Genomic DNA, 20480 nt, shown 5'->3' on the forward strand with positions numbered 1-20480 from the left:
CACAACAACAAGTGTAAGTCAGAATCAGAGAAACTGCCCAGATGTCTTTTTATTGTGTGCTCTCTTTGTTCTGTTCCCCCTAATAATTGGAAATGGACAGACTCAATTGGATAGCATTTTGCCTAGTAGTGAATGAGAAAGTTGGGATTTTTTTTTCTCTGATGCTTGTGATTGGATCGCTTCAGATAACACCCCAGACATTCTGACATTCTGGTATGAGTTCATGCTCCCTGTTATTAGGGAATACTTCATTAGCAAAATTTGAGGACTTAGGGACACAGTTATGAACATTACTAACACATAACCAAACACCTCACAGGATTGGTTTTCTGGCTTTGAAGGCTTAGGACCTTAGTCTCCAGGCAAAACTTTGTCAATTGGCATAATATAGTGTAATATAAAATAAAGGTTATGTTCTACATCCTAGTTTAGTGAATAGTGGCTGGGGTCTTAAAAGCTTAGACGTGCCCATCTAAGATATAACTATCGGTCTTTACTCATATAGAACAAAAGAGAAAGGAGAAAACCAAAGAGTCAAAGAAGAAACTAGTCTATAGGAGGAATAGCATTATCTACCCTGAGACCAGAAGAACTAGAGGGTGCCCAGCTACCACTACCAGCTGTTCTGATCAGGGCCACAATAAATGGATCCTGATAGGAGGGGAGAAAAATATGGAACAGATCAAATTAAAAAAAAAACCAGAATTACTGGACCAGTTGAAACTAGAGGACTCCCTGAAAGTGTTGCCCTGAGGTACCGTTTAAACCTTGAACCAAAACTACCCCCTGAGGTCACCTTTTAGCTAAATAATAGATTGGCTAATAAAATAAAAAATGTCACCTGTGAGTACTGTGCTCCTTTAAAAAAAAAAAAAAAAATCATGTATCCTGGATAGAAAGAGAGAATAAAGTGGAAAAAAACTCAAAATCAATTGGATAAAAAAGGGGAGGGGGACCAGGTTTGCTGGTCTGATAGAGCCTGGTGGAATCACTGAGACTATGGTCCCTAGCTGCCCTTTAGGTCTGGAATTGAACTCACACCTGTGGCTTCCAGCCAAACAAAAGATAGGCATATGAGTTGAACATGTACCTGAAGTAGATACACTCCTTGGAGAGAACAATCATGGGAGAATGGGAGACTGTTTATTTACAGGAAGACAGTTCAGGGGCCAGGAGTGCATGGGGGGATGGGCACAAGGAAGAGGTAACTATCAGGAGGAAGTGGTAGGTGAGCTGTTGCATTGGGGTAAATTGTAGTCAATGTCATGAGACAAAGCATATGTGAACTGCTGTATAGAAGGTGAATTTGCTCTGTAAACTTTCACCCAAATCACAATTAAAAAAAAATCATGTATATGAGACCAAATGGTCAATAATTACTTTAAAGACAAAGATGAGAAGGTAAAGGGCAGGGAAGCTAGGTTACTGTAACCAGACAAGTGGAAGAGAAATCATGAGAATATCCATGCATTGTAAAGAATATAACCAATGTCACTGACCAATTTGAGTAGAAGTTATTGAATGGGAACCTAATCTGTTGTGTAAACTTTTACCAAAAATACAATAAAATGTTATTTAAAATAATAATAATAATTTTTAAAACCAGAAAGGAAGAAAAGTTCGAGGAGCATTATCATACAGTCATTTTTTCTCTTGCTGACAACAATCAATTGCCAACAGATACTCCTATTCTATTCCTAAATAGTCCACCTTCCTCCACACCCGTAGTTCATGCTGTCACCACTTTTTGTTCCAGCTAGTGCAGTAGCTTTATTCCTACCCAGATTTTCTGCTTGTAGTTAGGGTATGCTACAAATAAACCTTCAAATTAGAGTAACTTAATATAATTGAAGTTTATTTGTGGTGTTACTGCTCTGCAATGACCTTTGTGACAGTGATTCAGGGACCTAGAGACCTTCAGTCTTGTGATTTTGTAATGCTGTAAGGAAGCAGGAACTGGAAAATTTTTTCTGTAAAGGTCTAGGGAGTAAATATTTTAATCTTTGTGGGCTATTCAGTCTCTGTTGTAACTACTTCTCTCTGCCACTGTAGCACAGAAGCAGCCATTGACATAACCAAATTAGCATGGCTGTTCTCTAGTAAAACTTCATATATGAATACTGAAATTTGAATTACATATAATTTCCAACTGTCAAGAAATATTATTCCTAAAGAAATGAACAGATATCTAGAAACACAGTACTTACCTAAACTAACACAGAGGTAGAAAAATTGAACAGACCCATAACAAAAGAAGAAATTGAACAAGTCATAAAAAGATTACCAACAAAAAAGAAGTCCTGGCCCAGATGGTTTCACTGGAGAATTCTACCAAAAATTCAGAGAAGAGCTGACACCAATCCTACTCAAACTATTCCAGAACATAGAAAAGGATGGAATCCTTCCAAATTCATTTTATGAACAAGCATAACCTTGATAGCAAAACCAGGCAAAGACATCACTAAAAAGGAAAACAACAGACCAATATCCTTCATGAATAAAGACACAAAAATTTTCAACAAAATCCAAGCCAATAAACTCCAACAACATATGAAAAAAATAATAACCAAGTGGGATTCATACCAGGTATGCTAGGATGGTTCAACATTAGAAAAACAACATAATCCATCCCATAAGTAAAATAAAGAAAAAGAATCACATGATCATATCAGTAGATGCAGAAAAGACATTTGATAAAATCCAACACCCATTCCTGATAAAAAAAAACTCTAAAAAAAATAGGAATAGAAGAATTCCTCAACATAATATAAGGCATATATGCAAAACCAACAGCCAACATTATTCTCAATGGAGAGAGACTGAAAGCATTCCCCTTGCAAACATTGTATTCAATATTGTATTAGAAGTCCTAACCAAGGCAAGAAGGCAAGAAAGGGGAATAAAAGGTATCCACATTGGTAAGGAAGAAGTAAAACTATCCCTATTTGTAAGATAATATAATCCTATACATAGAAAACCCAAGAGACTCAGCAAGAAAACTACTGGAACTAATTGAAAGACTTAGCATACTAGGAGGATACAAGATTAACATACAAAAAGCAGTTGGATTCCTCTACACCAGCAAAGAGATTCTGAAATGAAATAAGGAACTCAATACCGTTTACACTAGATGAAGAAATTGAAGATTTGTACCAAATTCTGCAGTCTGAAATCGACCAAACATGCAACCAAGATGTATTGATAATTATTGGTAATTTGAATGTGAAAGTTGAAAACAAAGAAAAAAAAATTAGTAGATGGAAAATATGGCCTTAGTGATAGAAATGACACAGAAATAACATGATAGAAATTTGCAAGGCCAATGACTTATTCATCACAAATACCTTTTTCAACAACATAAACAGTGGCTATACACATGGACCTCACTAGGTGGAATACACATAGACTACATCTATGGAAAGAGGCAATGGGGAAGCTCAATATTATCAGTCAAAACTAAGGCCAGGAGTTGACTATGGACCAGACCATCAATTGGTCATATGCAAGTTCAAGTTGAAGCTTAAGAAAATTAAAATAAGTGACAAGAGCCAAAGTGTAACCTTGATTATATCCCACCAGAATTTAGAGACCTTCTGAAGAACAGATTTTATGCATTGCACACCAATGACTGAAGACCAGATGAGTTGTAGAAAGACATCAAGAACATAATACATGCCTGAAGAAAGCAAAAGGTCATTAAGAAGACAGGAAAAGAGGAAAAGACCAAAATGGATGCCAAAAGAGACTGAAAGTTTGCTGAAATAAAAGAACTGAATAGAAGATTTCAAAGGGGGCTCTAGAAGACAAAATAAAGTATTATAATTAAATGTGCAAAGGCCTGGAGTTAGAAAACCAAAAGAGAATAGTGCGCTCAGCATTTCTCAAGCTGAAAGAACTGAAGAAAAAATTCAAGCCTCTAGTTGCAATATTGAAGGTTTCTGTGGGTGAAATATCGAATGATGTAGGAAGCATCAAAAGAAGATGTAGAGTCACTGCATCAAAATAAAAATTGGTCATTGTCAATTATGCCACTATTTCACGAGATATCATATGATCAAGAACAAATGGTATTGAAGGAAGAAATTCAAGCTGCACTGAAGGAATTAGCAAAAAAAAAAAAAGCCTCTAGGAACTGACAGACTACCCACTGAGATGTTTTAATAAATGGATGCAGTGCTGGAGGCACTTATTTATGCCAAGAAATGTGGAAGACAGCTACCTGCCCAACTGATGGGAAAGGATTGATATTTGTGCCCAGTCCAAAGAAAAGTGATCCCACAGAATAGAGAAATTATTAAATAATATCATTAATATCACATGCATGTAAAATCTTGCTGAAGAGAATTCAAAAACAGTTGCAGCAGTATATTGACAGGGAACATCTAGAAAGGCAAGCTGGATTCAGACAAGGATGTAGAATGAGTTATATCATTGCTGATGTCAGAGGGACATGGCTGAAAGCAAAGAAAAACAGAAAGATATCTACCTATGTTTATGCAAAGACATTTGACTGTTGTTGTTTTTGTTGTTATGTGCCATCGAGTCGGCCCCGACTCATAGCGACCCCTCCTTGGGTTTCTGAGGCAGTATCACTACGAAAGTAGGATTGCCCAACCTTCCTTTCGAGGAGTGGCTGGTGGGTTTGAACTGCCACCTTCTGGTTAGCAGTCAAGTGCTTTAGCCACTATGCTCTCTTTGACTGTTTAGATCATAACAAATTATGGATAACATTAAAAAGAATGGGAATTCCAGAACATTCACTTGCTCTTATGAGGAGCTTGTAGATACACAAAGAAGCTATTGTTCGAAGAGAACAAGGGGATGCTGCATGGTTTAAAATCAGGAAGAGTATGCATCAAGGTTGCATCCTTTCACCATACTTATTCAATCTCTATACTGAGCAAATAATCCAAGAAGCTGGACTATATGAAGAAGAACACAGCATCAGGACTGGAGGAAGAACCATGGACAACCTGGGATATGTTGATGACACAACTTTGCTTCCTGAAAGTGAAGATGACTTGAAGCACTTACTGATAAAGATCAAAGACTACAGCTTTCAGTATGGATTAATTTTCAATATGGAAAATGAAAATCCTCACAACTGGACCAAAGAGCAACATGATGATGAATGGAGAAAAGATGGAAGTTGTCAGGGATTGCATTTTACTTGGATCAACACCCATGGAAGCAGCAGTCAGGAAATCAGATGCCCTGCTGCAATGAGAAAATTTGCTGCAAAAACCTCTTTGGAGTGTTAGAAGCAAAGATGTCACTTTGTGGGCTAAGATGTGCCTAACCTAAGCCATGGTATTTTCAGTCACCTCATATGCATGTAAAAGCTGGACAATGAATAAGGAAGCCCAAAGAGTTGATGCCTTTGAATTATGATGTTGGTGAAGAATATTGAAAATACCATGGACTGCCAGAAGAATGAACAAATCTGTCCTGGAAGAAATGTAACAGGAATGCTCCTTGGAAGCAAAAATGGCCAGAATTCATCTCACCTACTTTGGTCATGTTTTCAGAAGGTACCATTCCCTGGAGAAGGAGATCATGCTTGGTAAAGTAGAGGGTCAGCGAAGAAAGAGAAGACCCTCAATGAGATGGATTGACAAAGTGACTGCAATGATGAGTGCAAGCACAGCAAAGATTGTTAGGGTGCAACAAGACTGGGCAGTGTTTCATTCTTTGTACATAGGTTTGATATGAGTTGGGGCTGACTCGACAGCACCTAACAACGACAACCACCAAAACATAAAATATTTGGGTAAATCTTACCAGGACCACAAAAGATCTATACAAAGAAACCTGCAAAGCACTACTTCAAGAAACTATAAGAGATCTACATAAATGGAAGAACATACCATGCTCATAGATAAGACGACTGAACATTGTGAAATTGTCAATACTACCCAAAGCAATCTATACATTCAATGCAATCCCAATCCAGATTCCACCATCATTCTTTCAGGACATGGGAAAACAAATCACTAATTTTATATGGAAAGGCAAGAGACCTCAGATAAGCAAAGCATTACTGAAGAACAAGTGGGAGGTCTCATACTCGTCAATATCAAAACCTACTATACAGCCACAGTAATCAAAGTAGCCTGGAATTGACATATGTTTTGGTTACCTAGTGCTGCTCTGACAGGAATATACCACAAATGGGATGGCCTTAACAAACAAGAGTTTATTCTCTTATAGTTTGGAAGCTTTAAGTCTGAGTTCAAAGTGCCAAGCTGTAGGAGCTGGGTGAAAGCCCCTCAGCCTTGGGCTTCAGCTCTGCCTCCAGCACCTGGCCCAGTGAAGCTAGAGGCTTTTCTTCACTCAGACAGCTGCTGGCTGCTAAGGCTGCCAAGCCCAAGATTGACAAGTAAAAAGGCACAGTCCTGATATTACCAAACCACATGACAGGCCATTAATTCAAGTCCATTGTAAGTCCCAAGGTTGGCAGAACATAGCAGGCTACTGAACAGTGACACAGCTACATGCAGGGTCCAAGCATGCCATAAGCTAGAGACCATTCCCAAAGCTGCTTCTTATATACGGGAAGCAGACCACATACCAAAAGCAGCTACTCGGCTGTTTGTGTGGTAGATCCCACCATGGAGTTGATTGCCAATCTCATCATGGGGAATAACTACCACCAGCTGCCCAGCCACTCAACCAGGCCCAGCCAAGTTGACACACAAACATCACCACCACAACATAGCAACAGACACATAGATCAATGTAATGGAATTGAAGAACCCAGAACCAGATCCATCCATCTATTGTCACCTGATCTTTCACAAAGGGCCAAAATCCATTAAATGGATTTAACAAAGTGTGCTGGCAAAATTAGATATCCATTTGCAGAAAAAAGAAACAAGATCCATACCTCACACAATACACAAAAGCTAACTCCAGTTGGATCAAAGACTTACATGTAAAACCTAAAAGTATAAAGTTTATCAAAGAAAAAGTAAGGGCAAACTTAGGGTCCCTTATATATGGCATTAATAGACTACCAAACATAAGTGAAAATTCACAAACAGCAGGTGATAAACTAGATGACTGAGACCTTCTAAAAATTAAATTCTTATGTGCATCGAAAGACTTCTCCAAAAGAGAACTTACAGATTGGGAAAAATTACTCAGCAGTGACATATCTGACAAGAAACTTATCTCTAAACTTTATAGAAAACTTCAACACCTCAACAACAAAAAGACAAATAATCCAATTAAAAAAATGGGTAGAAAACATGAACAGACACATCACCGAAGAAAATATTCAAGTAGCCCAACAAACACATAAAGGAATGTTCATGATCATTAGTCATTAGAGAGATGGAAGTCAAAAAACAATGAGATACCATCTCACCCCGCCACTTATAGCAAAATTCAAACGACAGAAAATAACAAATGCTGACAAGAATGTGGAGAAATTGGGATTCTCATAGTGGAACCGTAAATGAGGCAACCACTGTGGAAAATGGTATGGTGATTCCTTAAAAAGTTGTAAATAGAAATACAATTTGATCCAGCCATCCCATTACTAGGTATATATCCTAAAGAAGTGAGAGCCAGGACACGAATAGATATATGCACACCCAGGCTCATCGCAGCACTATTCACAACAGCAAAGAGATGGAAACAACTTAAGTGCCCATCAACAGAGAAAAGGATAACCAAACTATGGTACATAAACACAATAGAATACTGTGCAACACTAAAGAATAATGTAGAATCCATGACACACCTCATAATGTTGATGAACTTTGAGGATATTACACTGAGTGAAACTAGTCAATCACAGAAGGACAAATATGGTATTAATCCACTATCATAAAAAGTCAAGAAAGGTTTACAGATGGAAGGAAACTTTCTTTGTTGTTTAGCAGGAATAAGAGGGTTTAAATTGCTAGATAGGTAAGAGACAGGTATTGATTTGGGTGAAGGGAAAGGCAATATGCCGAAAATAAGTAATGAACACAATAACAGTAAGGAAAAGGAAGAAACAGGGAGATACATAAGAGGTACAGACAATAAAGATAAACACTTGTACATACACAATACTATATTTTCAGTAATAACAAACATTGATCTACAGGTGGATACATAGGTAGACAGGCTGAATGATCAAGTGTGTCTAGGCAAAAGGGAATATACCCATGACCATATATAAGTTTGGCAGTTCATATATCTACATGTGTATTTGTACGTCCTATAACAATATCCATATATATGTATATATATACACACATACATACATACATATATAGAGTAGAGCTAACAGGGCAAAGTTATGATAATTTCTTAGCCACAGCCAAACATCCTGAGAGAATGAGTCACTGGGCCCATGGGCTTGAGGTCACAGTGGACATCAAGCTTAATTGGCATAACATACTACACAAAAATATTGTTCTATATCCTACTTTGGTAAGTAGTGACTGGGGAGTTAAAAGCTTGCAAGTGGCCATCTAAGATGCAACAATTGGTCTCTCCTTGTCTTGAGCAAAGAGGAAAGAAGAAAACCAAAGACACATGGAAACAATTAGTCCAAGGGACTAGTGGACCTAGCAAATCTCAGCCTACATGACCCTGAGACCAGAAGAACCAGATGGTACCCAGCTACTACTGTCAACCACTGGAAAAGGGATCAATATAAGAGATCCTGAATAGAGTGGGAGAAAATGTGGAACAAAACACACAATCACAAAAAATACCAGGCTTGCTGGTCTGTTAGAGACTGGTGAAACCCCCAAGACTGTGGCCCCTGGTCATTCTTCAGGCCTGAATTTAACTCATTCCCTAGGCTTCCAGACAAACAATAGACAGGCATATGGGATTAACATTTACACCAAGTAGACACAATCCTTGGAGCAATCAACCATGGGAGATCAGAAGGGCAGTATTTGCACAGGGAGATAGCTCAGAGGGCAGAAATGCATAGGAAAGAAGGACATAGGGAAAAGGTAACCACAGGGAGGAAGTGGGAAGAGAGGTGTTACATTATGGGGATTGCAGTTAATGTCTTAAAACAAAATGTGTATGAACTGTTATATGGAAAATAAATTTGCTCTGTAAACTTTCACCCAGATCACAATTTGAAAATAGAAATATTATTCTTTTGATTGTTTTTTCAGTTATTTAAAAATGTAAAAACAATCTTAGTTTGAGGGACACAGAAACTGAGCCAGCAGGCTGGATTTGAGATATAGGTTATACTCATACTTTCTTTACTCTTATATTAGAAATAAAATTAAAAATCTAAATTTAAAATTTGTGACCTGATGATTCAGATTACTTAATTTTGTGTAGTTTTATTTTAGCAACTGAACATAATGTGTTTACCTCTTCACGTTTTTTAAATAGGCTCTGGAAATATGGCGGTGTCACATCCCATTGCTGCCACCACACCTGAAGGGAGCAACTATGGAGCAATAGGTATTTCTTATTATGTGTCCTTTCATGGAATTATTTTCTAATTCTCCATGGCATAGGATACAAAGGGCCTTCCAGCCACTAATAACTGTGGCTGTAGGCAAGGCAGGCATCATATGGGATTACTTTAATGAATAAATTGATTGGATGATCTGGAAGTCTCCATCCAGTTTGAACTTTCTCCAGTTCTATTGTTCTGTTTCTTGGGGATGCTAGTGACACTTGAGCAAGATTCTCCACAGTGACACCTAACCTATCAACTACAAGGCCCTAGTGGGGACTTCTTCATACCCAGCTTAAGTTTAGGGCATGAAAGCTGTGTCAAAGTCTCATGTCAGAGAGCCTATTGACCAATTGTTTCATTCTCAGGTTTCAGTGGAGTAAGGGCGATCAGAAGACTAAGGCTGTGCTGCAGGTGAACATGGTTGTAGCCTAACAATCTTTCATTTTGGCTAACTTCATAATTGAACCTGCTCACTGCCACCCAGTCATTCACATGGCAACCCCCAGTGTTCATTAAGTGCCCTGAGAGGAATAGAATCCCTAATCCCATCTTGTCAGGGGAGGAGTGTGCTGAGCTATCCCTCCCATGATGCTTGTGGACCTAGAAATGGGCTCCTTAAAATGTCAGTGTAGAGGTACTGGGAATCCTATATCCCTGCCCTGTTTTTCTGTAACATTGAGAAGCATGTGGGCTTAGTGCAGGCTACTTAGTTCTGGATCTGTAGGGATAGGATTTATTTAACCATCTGAACAGAAGAAATAAAACGGAAGGCAAGCTCTGTTCATGTGCTCATCAAGCTGCACAAATTCCCATCTGCTCTGGGCAACATTCACAGGAACAGAAGGATCCTTCTTTCCGAGAATGTTGTTTTCATTATATAATTGTAGATATGGCATGCGGGGTATTTCTGTGTACAAATACTTTATCCATGAGAAATGTATAGCTGCTGGATATATGTGCTTACACATATATGTGGTAGATGCTATACATAACTATTGCATGAATGTTTATATATTTATGTACATATTTTATAATATGAAACATAAAATATAAGCACAATATGATTTTTACATCCAAATAGTTAACAGAGCAGATGCCACTATATTCTAATATGCAATCAGCCCTGGACATAGACATGTCAAATATAAAAATAGGAAAACAGGAAAATTAAAAATCAACTGAGGAAGAATTGAGAGAAAGAAAATGTGAGTTAGTGTTGACATCCACAATATTTTCAGGAATGAGTCAGCAATGTTCTTGCTGCAGGGCATGGACTCCACAGGCCCTGCTTGGCTTTTGAAGGCACATGAGTGTTCTTTGTTTCAGATGAATCAAGCTCCAGTCCTGGCCGGCAGATGTCCTCCTCAGATGGTGGGCAGCCATGCCAGTCAGACACCGACAGCTCCGTAGAGGAGAGTGATTTCGACACCATGCCAGATATTGAGAGTGATAAAAATGTCATCCGGACCAAGGTATCCTGCCTGGCCATACTCTTTCAGAGGTCAAAAAGTTTGACAATAGCTACAACTTTAGCAGTGCCTCAGTTTCCTTTTTTGTTTCTCTCTCTCGCTCTCTTCAGAGGAAATCAAATTTTCCAGAGGGCATAGATAAAACAAAACAAAACAACACTGGTTGCTGTGGAGTCCATTCCAACTCGTGGTAACCCAGTGTGTCAGAGTAGAACTGTGCTACATAGGCTTTTCAGTGGCTGATTTAAAAAAAAAAAAAAATTGGAAGTAGATCCCCAGGCCTTTCTTCTGAGGCACGTGGTATGGACTTGAACCTACAAGCTTTAGCTTAACAACCCAGTGTGTTAACTGTTTGCACCACCCAGGGACTCAAGCTAAAAGACACACCCTATTAATTAGCACTTTTGTTTGTGGAGATTGCAAAGATAAAGAAAGTGAGAACAGAGCATTAAAACACTACGGTGTGAAGTGAACTGATTATAAGTTATTACATTATCATTCTGGGAGAACTGATTATAAATTCAGTTAAGTGGCTGATTATAGGAAGTGAGTAAAGTAATCTAACCAGATGGAAGAAGAGATTCAAAGGAAGGAACCCTGGTAGTGCAATAGTTAAGCACTCTGCTACTAACTGAAATTTTGTTGGTTCAAACCCACCTGCTGCTCTGTCAGAGAAAGATGAGGCAGTCTGTTTCTATAAAGATTAAAAGCCAAACTCACTGCCATCAAGTAGATCCCAACTCCTAGCGACCCCTCCTAGAGTTTCCGAGGCGGTATCTCTACGAAAGTAGATTGCCCAATCTTCCTTCTGAGGAGTGGCTGGTGCGTTTGAACCACCAGTCTTCTGGTTAGTGATCAAATGCCTTAGGCACTATGCCTTGGAAACCCTATGGGGCAATTCTACTCTGTCATATAGGTTCACTATGAGTCAGAATCAACTCCATGGCAATGATTTTTATCTGACAAAGCTCCCTGATTCTGTACATAAACATCCTTTACAAGTAAAGCTCAGTTCTTTCTGGTATATATTTATTATACTGTATTGTATCCAGTAAGGAAGGCTGGTGGTATAGTGGTGAAAGTTTGGTTGCTAACCACAAGGTCAATGGTTCAAACCCACCAGCTGCTCCTCAGGAGAAAGATGAGGCAGTCTGCTTTCCTAAAGATTTACAGGCTTGGAAACCCATTGGGGGTTGCTATGAGTTGCAGTTGATTCAATGGCAGTGAGTTTGGTTTTTGATATTATATCCAGTAAGGGATACAAAGGTGAAATGTACAGTTTCAATTCTATGTAATTCAAGAACAACACAGTGGACAGCTCTGAAAACTTGGAAAGCAATTCTTGAGGTATAAGGAACATTTAAGACACCCAATAGCTCTTCACATCAGCTAATCCTTAGTATTACAGGGAAAATACTAGAATTTTTATTAAGGTATCTTGAGAAAAAAAAAGGATAAATTTAAAAGAAAAGTCTTGTTGAATAATTTTAATCTCTAGTGTGGAAATAAATTAAAAATTTTTAATGTTCTCCTTTGTTTTGTGCAAGAAAAGCCAAGTGTGGTTTTACATTCTCTTTCTGTTGGGCATCCCAGATGTTCCTCTACCTATCAGATCTGTCCAGGAAGGACCGGAGAATTGTCAGCAAGAAATACAAGATTTATTTTTGGTAAGTAAATGACCTGTAGAGCCATGGTTCCCTTAAGTAAAGTTGAATGATACAAAGATAAAGAATTCAAAGTTTTCTTTGTAAAACCATACCACTTATGTCACATGATTTATTTAATGAGATATTAATATAGGAGAGCTCTAGTGATGTAGTGCCTCAGGCATTTGACTGCTAACCAAAAGGCTGGCGGTTCAAACCCACCAGCCACTCCTTGGAAGGAACATTAGGCAATCTACTTCCGTAGTGATACTTCCTCGGAAACCCAAAGAGGGGTCACTATGAGTCAGATCCGACTCAACAGCAGTGAGTTTGGTTTGGTTTTGGTATGCTAAATTCCACAGGAAAAACAAAAACAAACTAAAAATACAGCCAACTCTAAATTAAGTAAATGCAAAGTAAAAATAAGAATAGTGATAGAATCCCATCCATTCAGGGAGCTGTCTTAGTGAAAGTTTTCTAGAAAAACATATATATATATAGAGAGAGAGAGAGAGAGAGAGAGAAATTTGCATAAAGGGGTTGGTTCATGTGATTGTGGGGGTTGGCAAATACAACATCTGTAGGTCAGGCAGCAGGTGGAGATTTCTGCAAGCTTCCAGCCCAAGATCCATAGGATCAGACAATGGCAAGAGTGGAGAATGGAGAGAGAGAGAGAGAGAGAGAGGGCAAGTTCTGCCAAGATATTTATTTATACTCTGGAGGCAGACCACACCCTAAAGAAACTCCCCTTTCAACCGATTTATTGATTACATTTTATTAGATTGCATTATTGAAGATGATTACAGTGTGGAACAGCAACTAGTCTAGAGTTTGGCCAAACTACTGAGAATCATAGCCTAGCCAAGTTGACACATAAAATTAACTATCACAGGTTAATTGTTCTTCTCCCAGAATGATAATGTAATAATAACATTAATATCCATAGATACTATTGCATCACCAGTACCTTCTGTGAAACTGGGGCCCTTCCCTCTTCTCATCACCCAGGCCTCACTCTTTGGGAGTCCCAAAGTGATTTCAGGGACTAGGTACTAGAGCATCTCAGGGTAGCTGAAAACTACCCTGAGAGAAGATGATACCACCAGCCAATGATAACTAGACCTTCAGTGGTCATGCACATTGATGAAGGATTCCCAAGGACTGCTTCCGCTCAGAAATCTTATGGGTGAGTGGTATTTTCTTATGACAGCTCACCCCATTCTGTTCTCTTAAAGGCTACAGATATTTGAGGAAAGCTAGGGACAATGAGGGCCACATAGAATTTCATTGGGGGACCTTAATCTTGGAACTAAGAGGTACCTAAGAGAATCATAGCTCCTTTACGTCTTCATGTGATCCATCATTCATTACTTGCACTCTGATCAGTTTAATTGAATGACATCCTAAAGAGATAGGCCTTCATTAGTAATTTGGTTAAACTAGTGTTGTTGTTGTTATGTGCCGTCGAGTCGGACTCGACTCATAGCGACCCCTCCTTGGGTTTCCAAGGCAGTATCACTACGGAAGTAGATTGCCCCATCTTCCTTCCGAGGAGTGGTTGGTGGTTTGAACCACCAGCCTTCTGGTTAGCAATCAAGTGCCTTAGCCACTATGCTACCAACTAGAGCAGGTACTATTTACCCTGTTTTAGGGGGGTTTGTTTTTATTGTTATTTTTTTTATTGTGATTTGGGAAGAAGTTTACAGAGAAAATTTATTTTCCATACAGTAGTTCATACACATTTTGTTTCATGATATTGACTCCAATTCCCCACAATGTAACAGCTCTTGTCCCACTTCCTCCCTATAGTTACCTCTTCCTTGTGTCCTTCTTTCCTTTGCATTCCTGCCCCCTGCGCTATCTCCCTGTGCAAATACTGCCCTTCTGTTCTCCCATGATTGATCATTCTAAGGAGTGTATCTACTTCATTTAAATGTTCATCCTATATGACTGTCTATTGTTTAGCTGAATGCCCTGGAGTGATTTCAATTCCAGACCTGAAAGGTAACTAAGGACCATTCTCAGGGGTCTTACCAGGCTCTATCAGACCAACAAACCTGGTCTTTTTTATGATTTTGAGTTTTGTTCCACATTGTTCTCCCACTCTATCCAGGATCGCCTACACTGATGATTGTTTCCAAGTGGTTGAGAGTGGTAGCTGGGCACCATCTAGTTCTTCTGGTCTCATGGTCACATAGGCTGAGGTTCACATGGTCCACTAGTCCACTACTAATTTTTCCATGTGTCTTTGGTATTCTTCATTTTTCTTTGCTCTGGATGAGGAGAGACCCACTGTTGCATCTAGATGGCCGCTTATAAGCTTTTAAGACCCCAGTCACTACTCACCAAAGTAAGATGTAGAACAATGTTTTTGTGTAGTATGTTATCCCAATTGAGTTTGATGTCCACTGTGACCATGGTCCTGAGCCCACAGTTCCAACAACTTACTCCTTCAGGGTGGTTGACTGCCTAAGAAGTTATCATAACTTTGCCCCCTATTAGTTCTAGTTACATGGACATTCTTACAGCACATATAAATATGTATTTAGAAATATTGTCTGCCTATCTTACATATAAAAGAAAAAAGAAAAAAAAAAAAAACCTCACTGCTATTGAGTCGGTTCAACTCATAGCAACCCATCCTTGGGTTTCCAAGGCAGTATCTCTATGGAAGTACGTTGCCCAATCTTCCTTCCAAGGAGTGGCTGGTGGGTTTGAACCACCAGCCTTCTGGTTAGCAGTCAAATACCTTAGACAGTACACCACTGGGTAATGGGCATATTCTCTTTTGCCTAGACATACCTGATCATTCATCTTGTCTTCTCATCTATTTAATGTTTGTTATCACTAATAATGCAGTATTGTATATGTAGAAGGGTTTATCTTTATTGTCTATACCTCTTGTGCACCTCTCTGTGTCTTCCTTTTCCTTAGTGTTATTGAGTTTGAAACTTGCTTTTTGTATATTGCCTTCCCCTTCACCCAAATCAGTATTTGTCTCTACCAATCTAGCAGTGTTCCCTCTTCTCCCCTTCCATCCCTGGTAACCAACAAAGAAAGTTTCCTTCCATATATAATTCTTTCCTTGACTTTTTACAATAGTGAGCTAATACAATATTTGTCTTTCTGTGATTGACTTATTTCACTCAGCATAATGTCCTCTAAGTTCATCCACATTATATTTACCCTGTTTTATAGATAGTTGTATGAAGAAGAAGGAAAAGAACTATTTGTTGATGTTATGGGTTGAATTGTGTCCCCCTAAAATGTGTTGTGGGAGCTCTGGTAGCATAGTGCCTAAGGCACTTGACTGCTAACCAGGAGGCTGGCGGTTCAAACCCACCATCCACTCCTCGGAAGGAAGATGGGGCAATCTACTTCCGTAGTGATACTGCCTTGAAAACCCAAGGAGGGGTCACTATGAGTTGGGTCCAAATCCACGGCACATAACAACAACAACAACAACAAAATGTGTTGTAAATCTTAATCCCTATGCCTATGGTTATAATCACTAGGAATGAGCTTTCTTTGTTCTATTAAGAGCCCATATCAGTGTATGGTGTGTGTTAAGCCAGTCACCTTTGAGATATAAAAAGAGGAGATTAGGTACAGAGAAGCAAGCAGAGTTGGGGAAAGATAGGTGCCACACTAAATGAGATCTCCAAGGAAGGAACCAAGAAACAGAAGCTGAAAAAAGACATGGATCTTCCTCCAGAATCAACACAGAGAGAAAGCTTTCTCCTAGAGCCAGCACCCTGAATTTAGACTTCTATTGTCCTGTGAGAAAATAAATTTATTTTTGTTAATGCCATACACTAGTGGTATTTCTGTTATGGCAGCACTGGATAACTAAGACAGTTAGGCTCTAATCATTAACCTTGAAATAGACCATCTCAATTAATATTATCATTGTTCTCCTCTGTGATCAAACTAATAGTAGCCAAGAGTTTTTCTTTACTTCCTTACCTCTCTTCTAGGCAAGGTAAGTAGTTGCCGTTGAGTCAGTCCCAACTCATGGCAAGCTCTTGTGTATAAGAATAGAACTGTGCTCTATAGGGTTTTCCATGGTTGATTTTTCAGAAGTAGATCACCAGGCCTTTCTTCCAAGGCACCTCTGGGTGGACTCCAACCTCCAACCTTTCCTTTCAGTTGGCAGCCAAGTACATTAACCATTTACATCACCAAGGGACTCTCTAAGCAAGGTATTATGTATCAAATCCCCAAATGCAAGAGAAGGGAATAAGAAGACTGGAGAAACAGGAACTATGTAATCAGTCCCTAATAACTTTTGCAAATTTACTATGGAGTTGTAAGTGGAAGATGCAAAGATTTCACTGTGAATTTGGAAATAACTGTTACTATTCTTTCTGTCCTGCATAGGAACATCATCACCATTGCTGTGTTTTATGCACTGCCTGTGATCCAGCTGGTCATCACCTACCAGACAGTAAGTGCTACCCAACCCCAGAATCCCAGCTTCCAAACTACGTGGAAAAGATCTTTGCTGTGACTTAGAGTGAAAGGTATAATTTGGGATCAGTTCAAGAATTAATTTCCCATTTGAGTTCCAAGTGGATTTTTCCATTACTTCATCTTTGACTGACTTTTCAATCAAGTTCCCAATTGTTTTATCACAAAGGGATCTGGGACTTCTTACATTATTTTGTCAACCAGTCTGAAATTATTAACTTGCACTTATTCAGCCATAATCTCCATTACCTGCATCTGTTATTACCAGTCTGAGTTTCTGATCATCATGGGACAATGAGTAGAGTCCATAAAGCTCCAGACCAAAGCAAAGAATACCAATGTCTGATTTAGCCTCTGCCATCTCATTAAAAGCAAATAGTTGTATAATATTAAGAAAGCTTCATAAAACTAAAAAATATTAAATTTGTTTAGAAATATATAAAATAAAAGCAAAGATAAGAAAAAGACAAAAATAATAATAATAATAACAGCTTGAGAACCCCACTGCTTCTCTTCAGAACCCTAGCATTCAGATCACTGAGGTGACCTTCTCTGGAATTTATTATATGTGAGAAAGTTTATTTACAATAACAGGACATGAAGGTATTTCTGATGAAGTGCTTCTCACACTTTGCTATATATTAAAATCACCTGGGGAACTTTTAAAAATCCCAGTGCCCAGACTACACTCATAACAATTAAATAAATCAGTCTTTAGGCATGGAACTAAGCATTAGTAATTTTTAAACTCCATAGTGATTCCAAAGTACAAGCCAAGTGTGAGAACCAATGGTCTAAAAATATGCAGCCAATCCTATACTTATTAAGTGACAAAGACAAGAACTTTATGTGGTTTGAATACCATTGTTTATAATGTAAACATTCTCGGAATATTTTAGGGCTCTGTCAGAATATAAAGCTGCTTAAATTGTGTCTGGGAAGGTAATGACAGAGATGGTGGTAAATATTGAAAACTGAACACACATCCCCTTATGTCTACTTGCCCCATGGTTACCATTTCAACCAAGAGGATGGGACAGCTCCATGTCCTCCAGTATTAATCTAGAAAATAGGACATAGTGTGACTGTCTTAAAAGGTCATTCCTACCATTAGCATCCTTTCATCACCTTTTATTATGATAGCAAAGGAAAAGCACTTAGTTGAATTCCACCTTGAGGCCGCATCATGGGAAGACACATAGAATATTTCAGTTCAAAGCAAGAAGGCAGCATTTGAAGGCACTGTGCCTGTGCTGTGGAAAGGGGCCAATAATGATCCATTCCTGCTGAGAGGGGGCGCTGCGTACATTGTAAATCACAGACAGCACATCACTGTGCATTGTCTGCCTTTTATGAGTTCAGACTGGGTTCAGGGGATGCAGAAAAACTGCAATTCCTCTCTCACTCTTGATTTTACAGGTGGTAAATGTCACTGGCAACCAGGACATCTGCTATTACAACTTCTTGTGTGCTCACCCTTTGGGTGTCCTGAGGTAAGCCCAGGCTTCTGATTGCCCATGAGGCATTTAAAGAGTCTTTTCTGTTTAGTGTTTGATTTCAGTTTTTTAAAATCCTAAGAACAACTGTGGAAATCTACCTTAGTTAAAGGTAGCCAACCAAACCTATTGCCATTGAGTCAATTCTGACTCATAGCAACCCTATAGGACAGAGAAGAACTGCCTCATAGGGTGTCCAAAGCTGTAAATCTTTACAGAAGCAGACTGCCACATCTCTCTCCTATGGAGTGGCAGGTAGGTTCAAATTGATGACCTTTTGATTAGCAGCCAAGCACTTAACCACTGCACCACCAGAGCTTTTGCAGGAATTAAATCAAGAAGATGAGACCAAATATACTTCTCTCATTCTTGTATTAGTACCTCAGGAAACATTCCTGAGAAATGTCTACTGAGAAGAAGATAGTGATGTTGAAAATATCACATCCTTAGCTGGAATGGTACTTGTCTATGGGCATAAAATGACAATATGTTGTCTTATTCAATCCATTAAGAAACCTCATGAGATAGTCATGAGTTCTTTACCTGTGGGAGCTGGATGTTTCAGTGGTAGAATTCTCGACTTCCATGTGGATGACCTGGGTTCAACTCCTGGCCAATGTATCTCATGCATTACAGTGACCACCTGTCTATCAGTGGAGACTTGCATGTTGCTATGATGAAGAACAGATTTCAGTGGAGCTTCCAGGCCAAGGGAAAAAGGCCTAGCAGTCTACTTCTGAAAATCAGCCACTAAAAACTACAAATCACAATTGTCCAATCCACAACCTATCATGTGGATGATGCAGGACTGGGCACCATTTTGTTTCAGTATACATGGGGTCCCCATGACTTGGGCATCCTCATGAGTCAGGGGCTGACTCAAGAATTATTACCCCTATCTTTATGAGCAGAAGACATGAGTAGGCACTTCACCAAAGAGGATATTCAGGTCGCCAACAAACATATGAAGAAATGCTCATGATCATTAGCCATTAGAGAGATGAAAATCAAAATAACAATGAGATACCATCTTGCCCTAGCACTAGTAGCAAAGTTCAACAAGACAGAAAATAACAAATGCTGGCAAGGATACGGAGAGATTGGGACTCTCATACGTTGCTGGTGGAACTGTAAAATGATACAACCACTGTGGAAAGCAGTATGGCATTTTCTTAAAAAGTTGGAACTAGAAATACCATTTGACCCAGCAATTCCACTGCCAGATATATATCCTAAAGAAGTGAGAGCCAGGACAAGAACAGATATATGTACACCCATGTTCATCGCAGCACTATTTACAATAGCAAAAAGATGGAAACAACCTACGTGCCCATCAACAGAAGAATGGATAACCTAACTATGGTACATACACACAATGGAATACTATACAACTCTAAAGAATAATGTAGAATCAGCGAAACACTGCGTAACATGGATGAACTTGGAGGACATTATGCTGAGTGAAATAAGTCAATAGAAGTCATAGAAGGACAAATATTGTATTATTCTATTATTATAAAAAGTCAAGGAAGGGTTTATATATGGAAGGAAATTGTCTTTGTTGGTTACCAGGGGTGGGAGGGGAGGGGAAGGAACACCGTTAGATAGGTAGAAACAAATACTGATTTGGGTAAAGAGAAGGGCAATGTACCAAATGTGAGTGATCAACACAGTGGAATTGAGGAAGAGGAAGACATAGAGAGTTGCATGGGAGGTATAGACAACAAAGATGAACTCTTTTGCACATACAGTACTGCATTGTCAGTGAAGGCAAACATTGATCTATGGGTGGATAGATGGGTGGATAGGCTGAATGATCAGATATGCATAGGCAGGGGGGAATGTGCCCATGACCATGTATAGGGTTGTGCGGTGTAGTAAATTACTTAGTGTGGCTTTTCTACCCATAAGTCTTTGTAAACTCCAAGGTGGGAATTGCTATTAGCAACTGAGGAGATCCTGA

The 20480-nt window shown here is 39.0% G+C and overlaps 1 protein-coding gene across 1 annotated transcript in view; it reads left to right on the plus strand.

Annotated features, from left to right (window-relative positions):
- SIDT1 (SID1 transmembrane family member 1) overlaps positions 1–20480 on the plus strand; it is a 182648-nt gene that overhangs the window by 123778 nt on the left and 38390 nt on the right. The window contains exons 11-15 of the mRNA XM_007958180.1: positions 9364–9435; positions 10763–10908; positions 12499–12572; positions 16932–16998; positions 18441–18514. Of these exons, the coding sequence (XP_007956371.1) occupies positions 9364–9435; positions 10763–10908; positions 12499–12572; positions 16932–16998; positions 18441–18514 (433 nt within the window). The remainder of the gene's footprint in view (positions 1–9363; positions 9436–10762; positions 10909–12498; positions 12573–16931; positions 16999–18440; positions 18515–20480) is intronic.

The sequence above is a fragment of the Orycteropus afer genome, unplaced genomic scaffold (assembly GCF_000298275.1).
Source record: "Orycteropus afer afer isolate SDZICR_OR568_19922 unplaced genomic scaffold, OryAfe1.0 scaffold00862, whole genome shotgun sequence".
NCBI lineage: Eukaryota > Metazoa > Chordata > Mammalia > Tubulidentata > Orycteropodidae > Orycteropus > Orycteropus afer.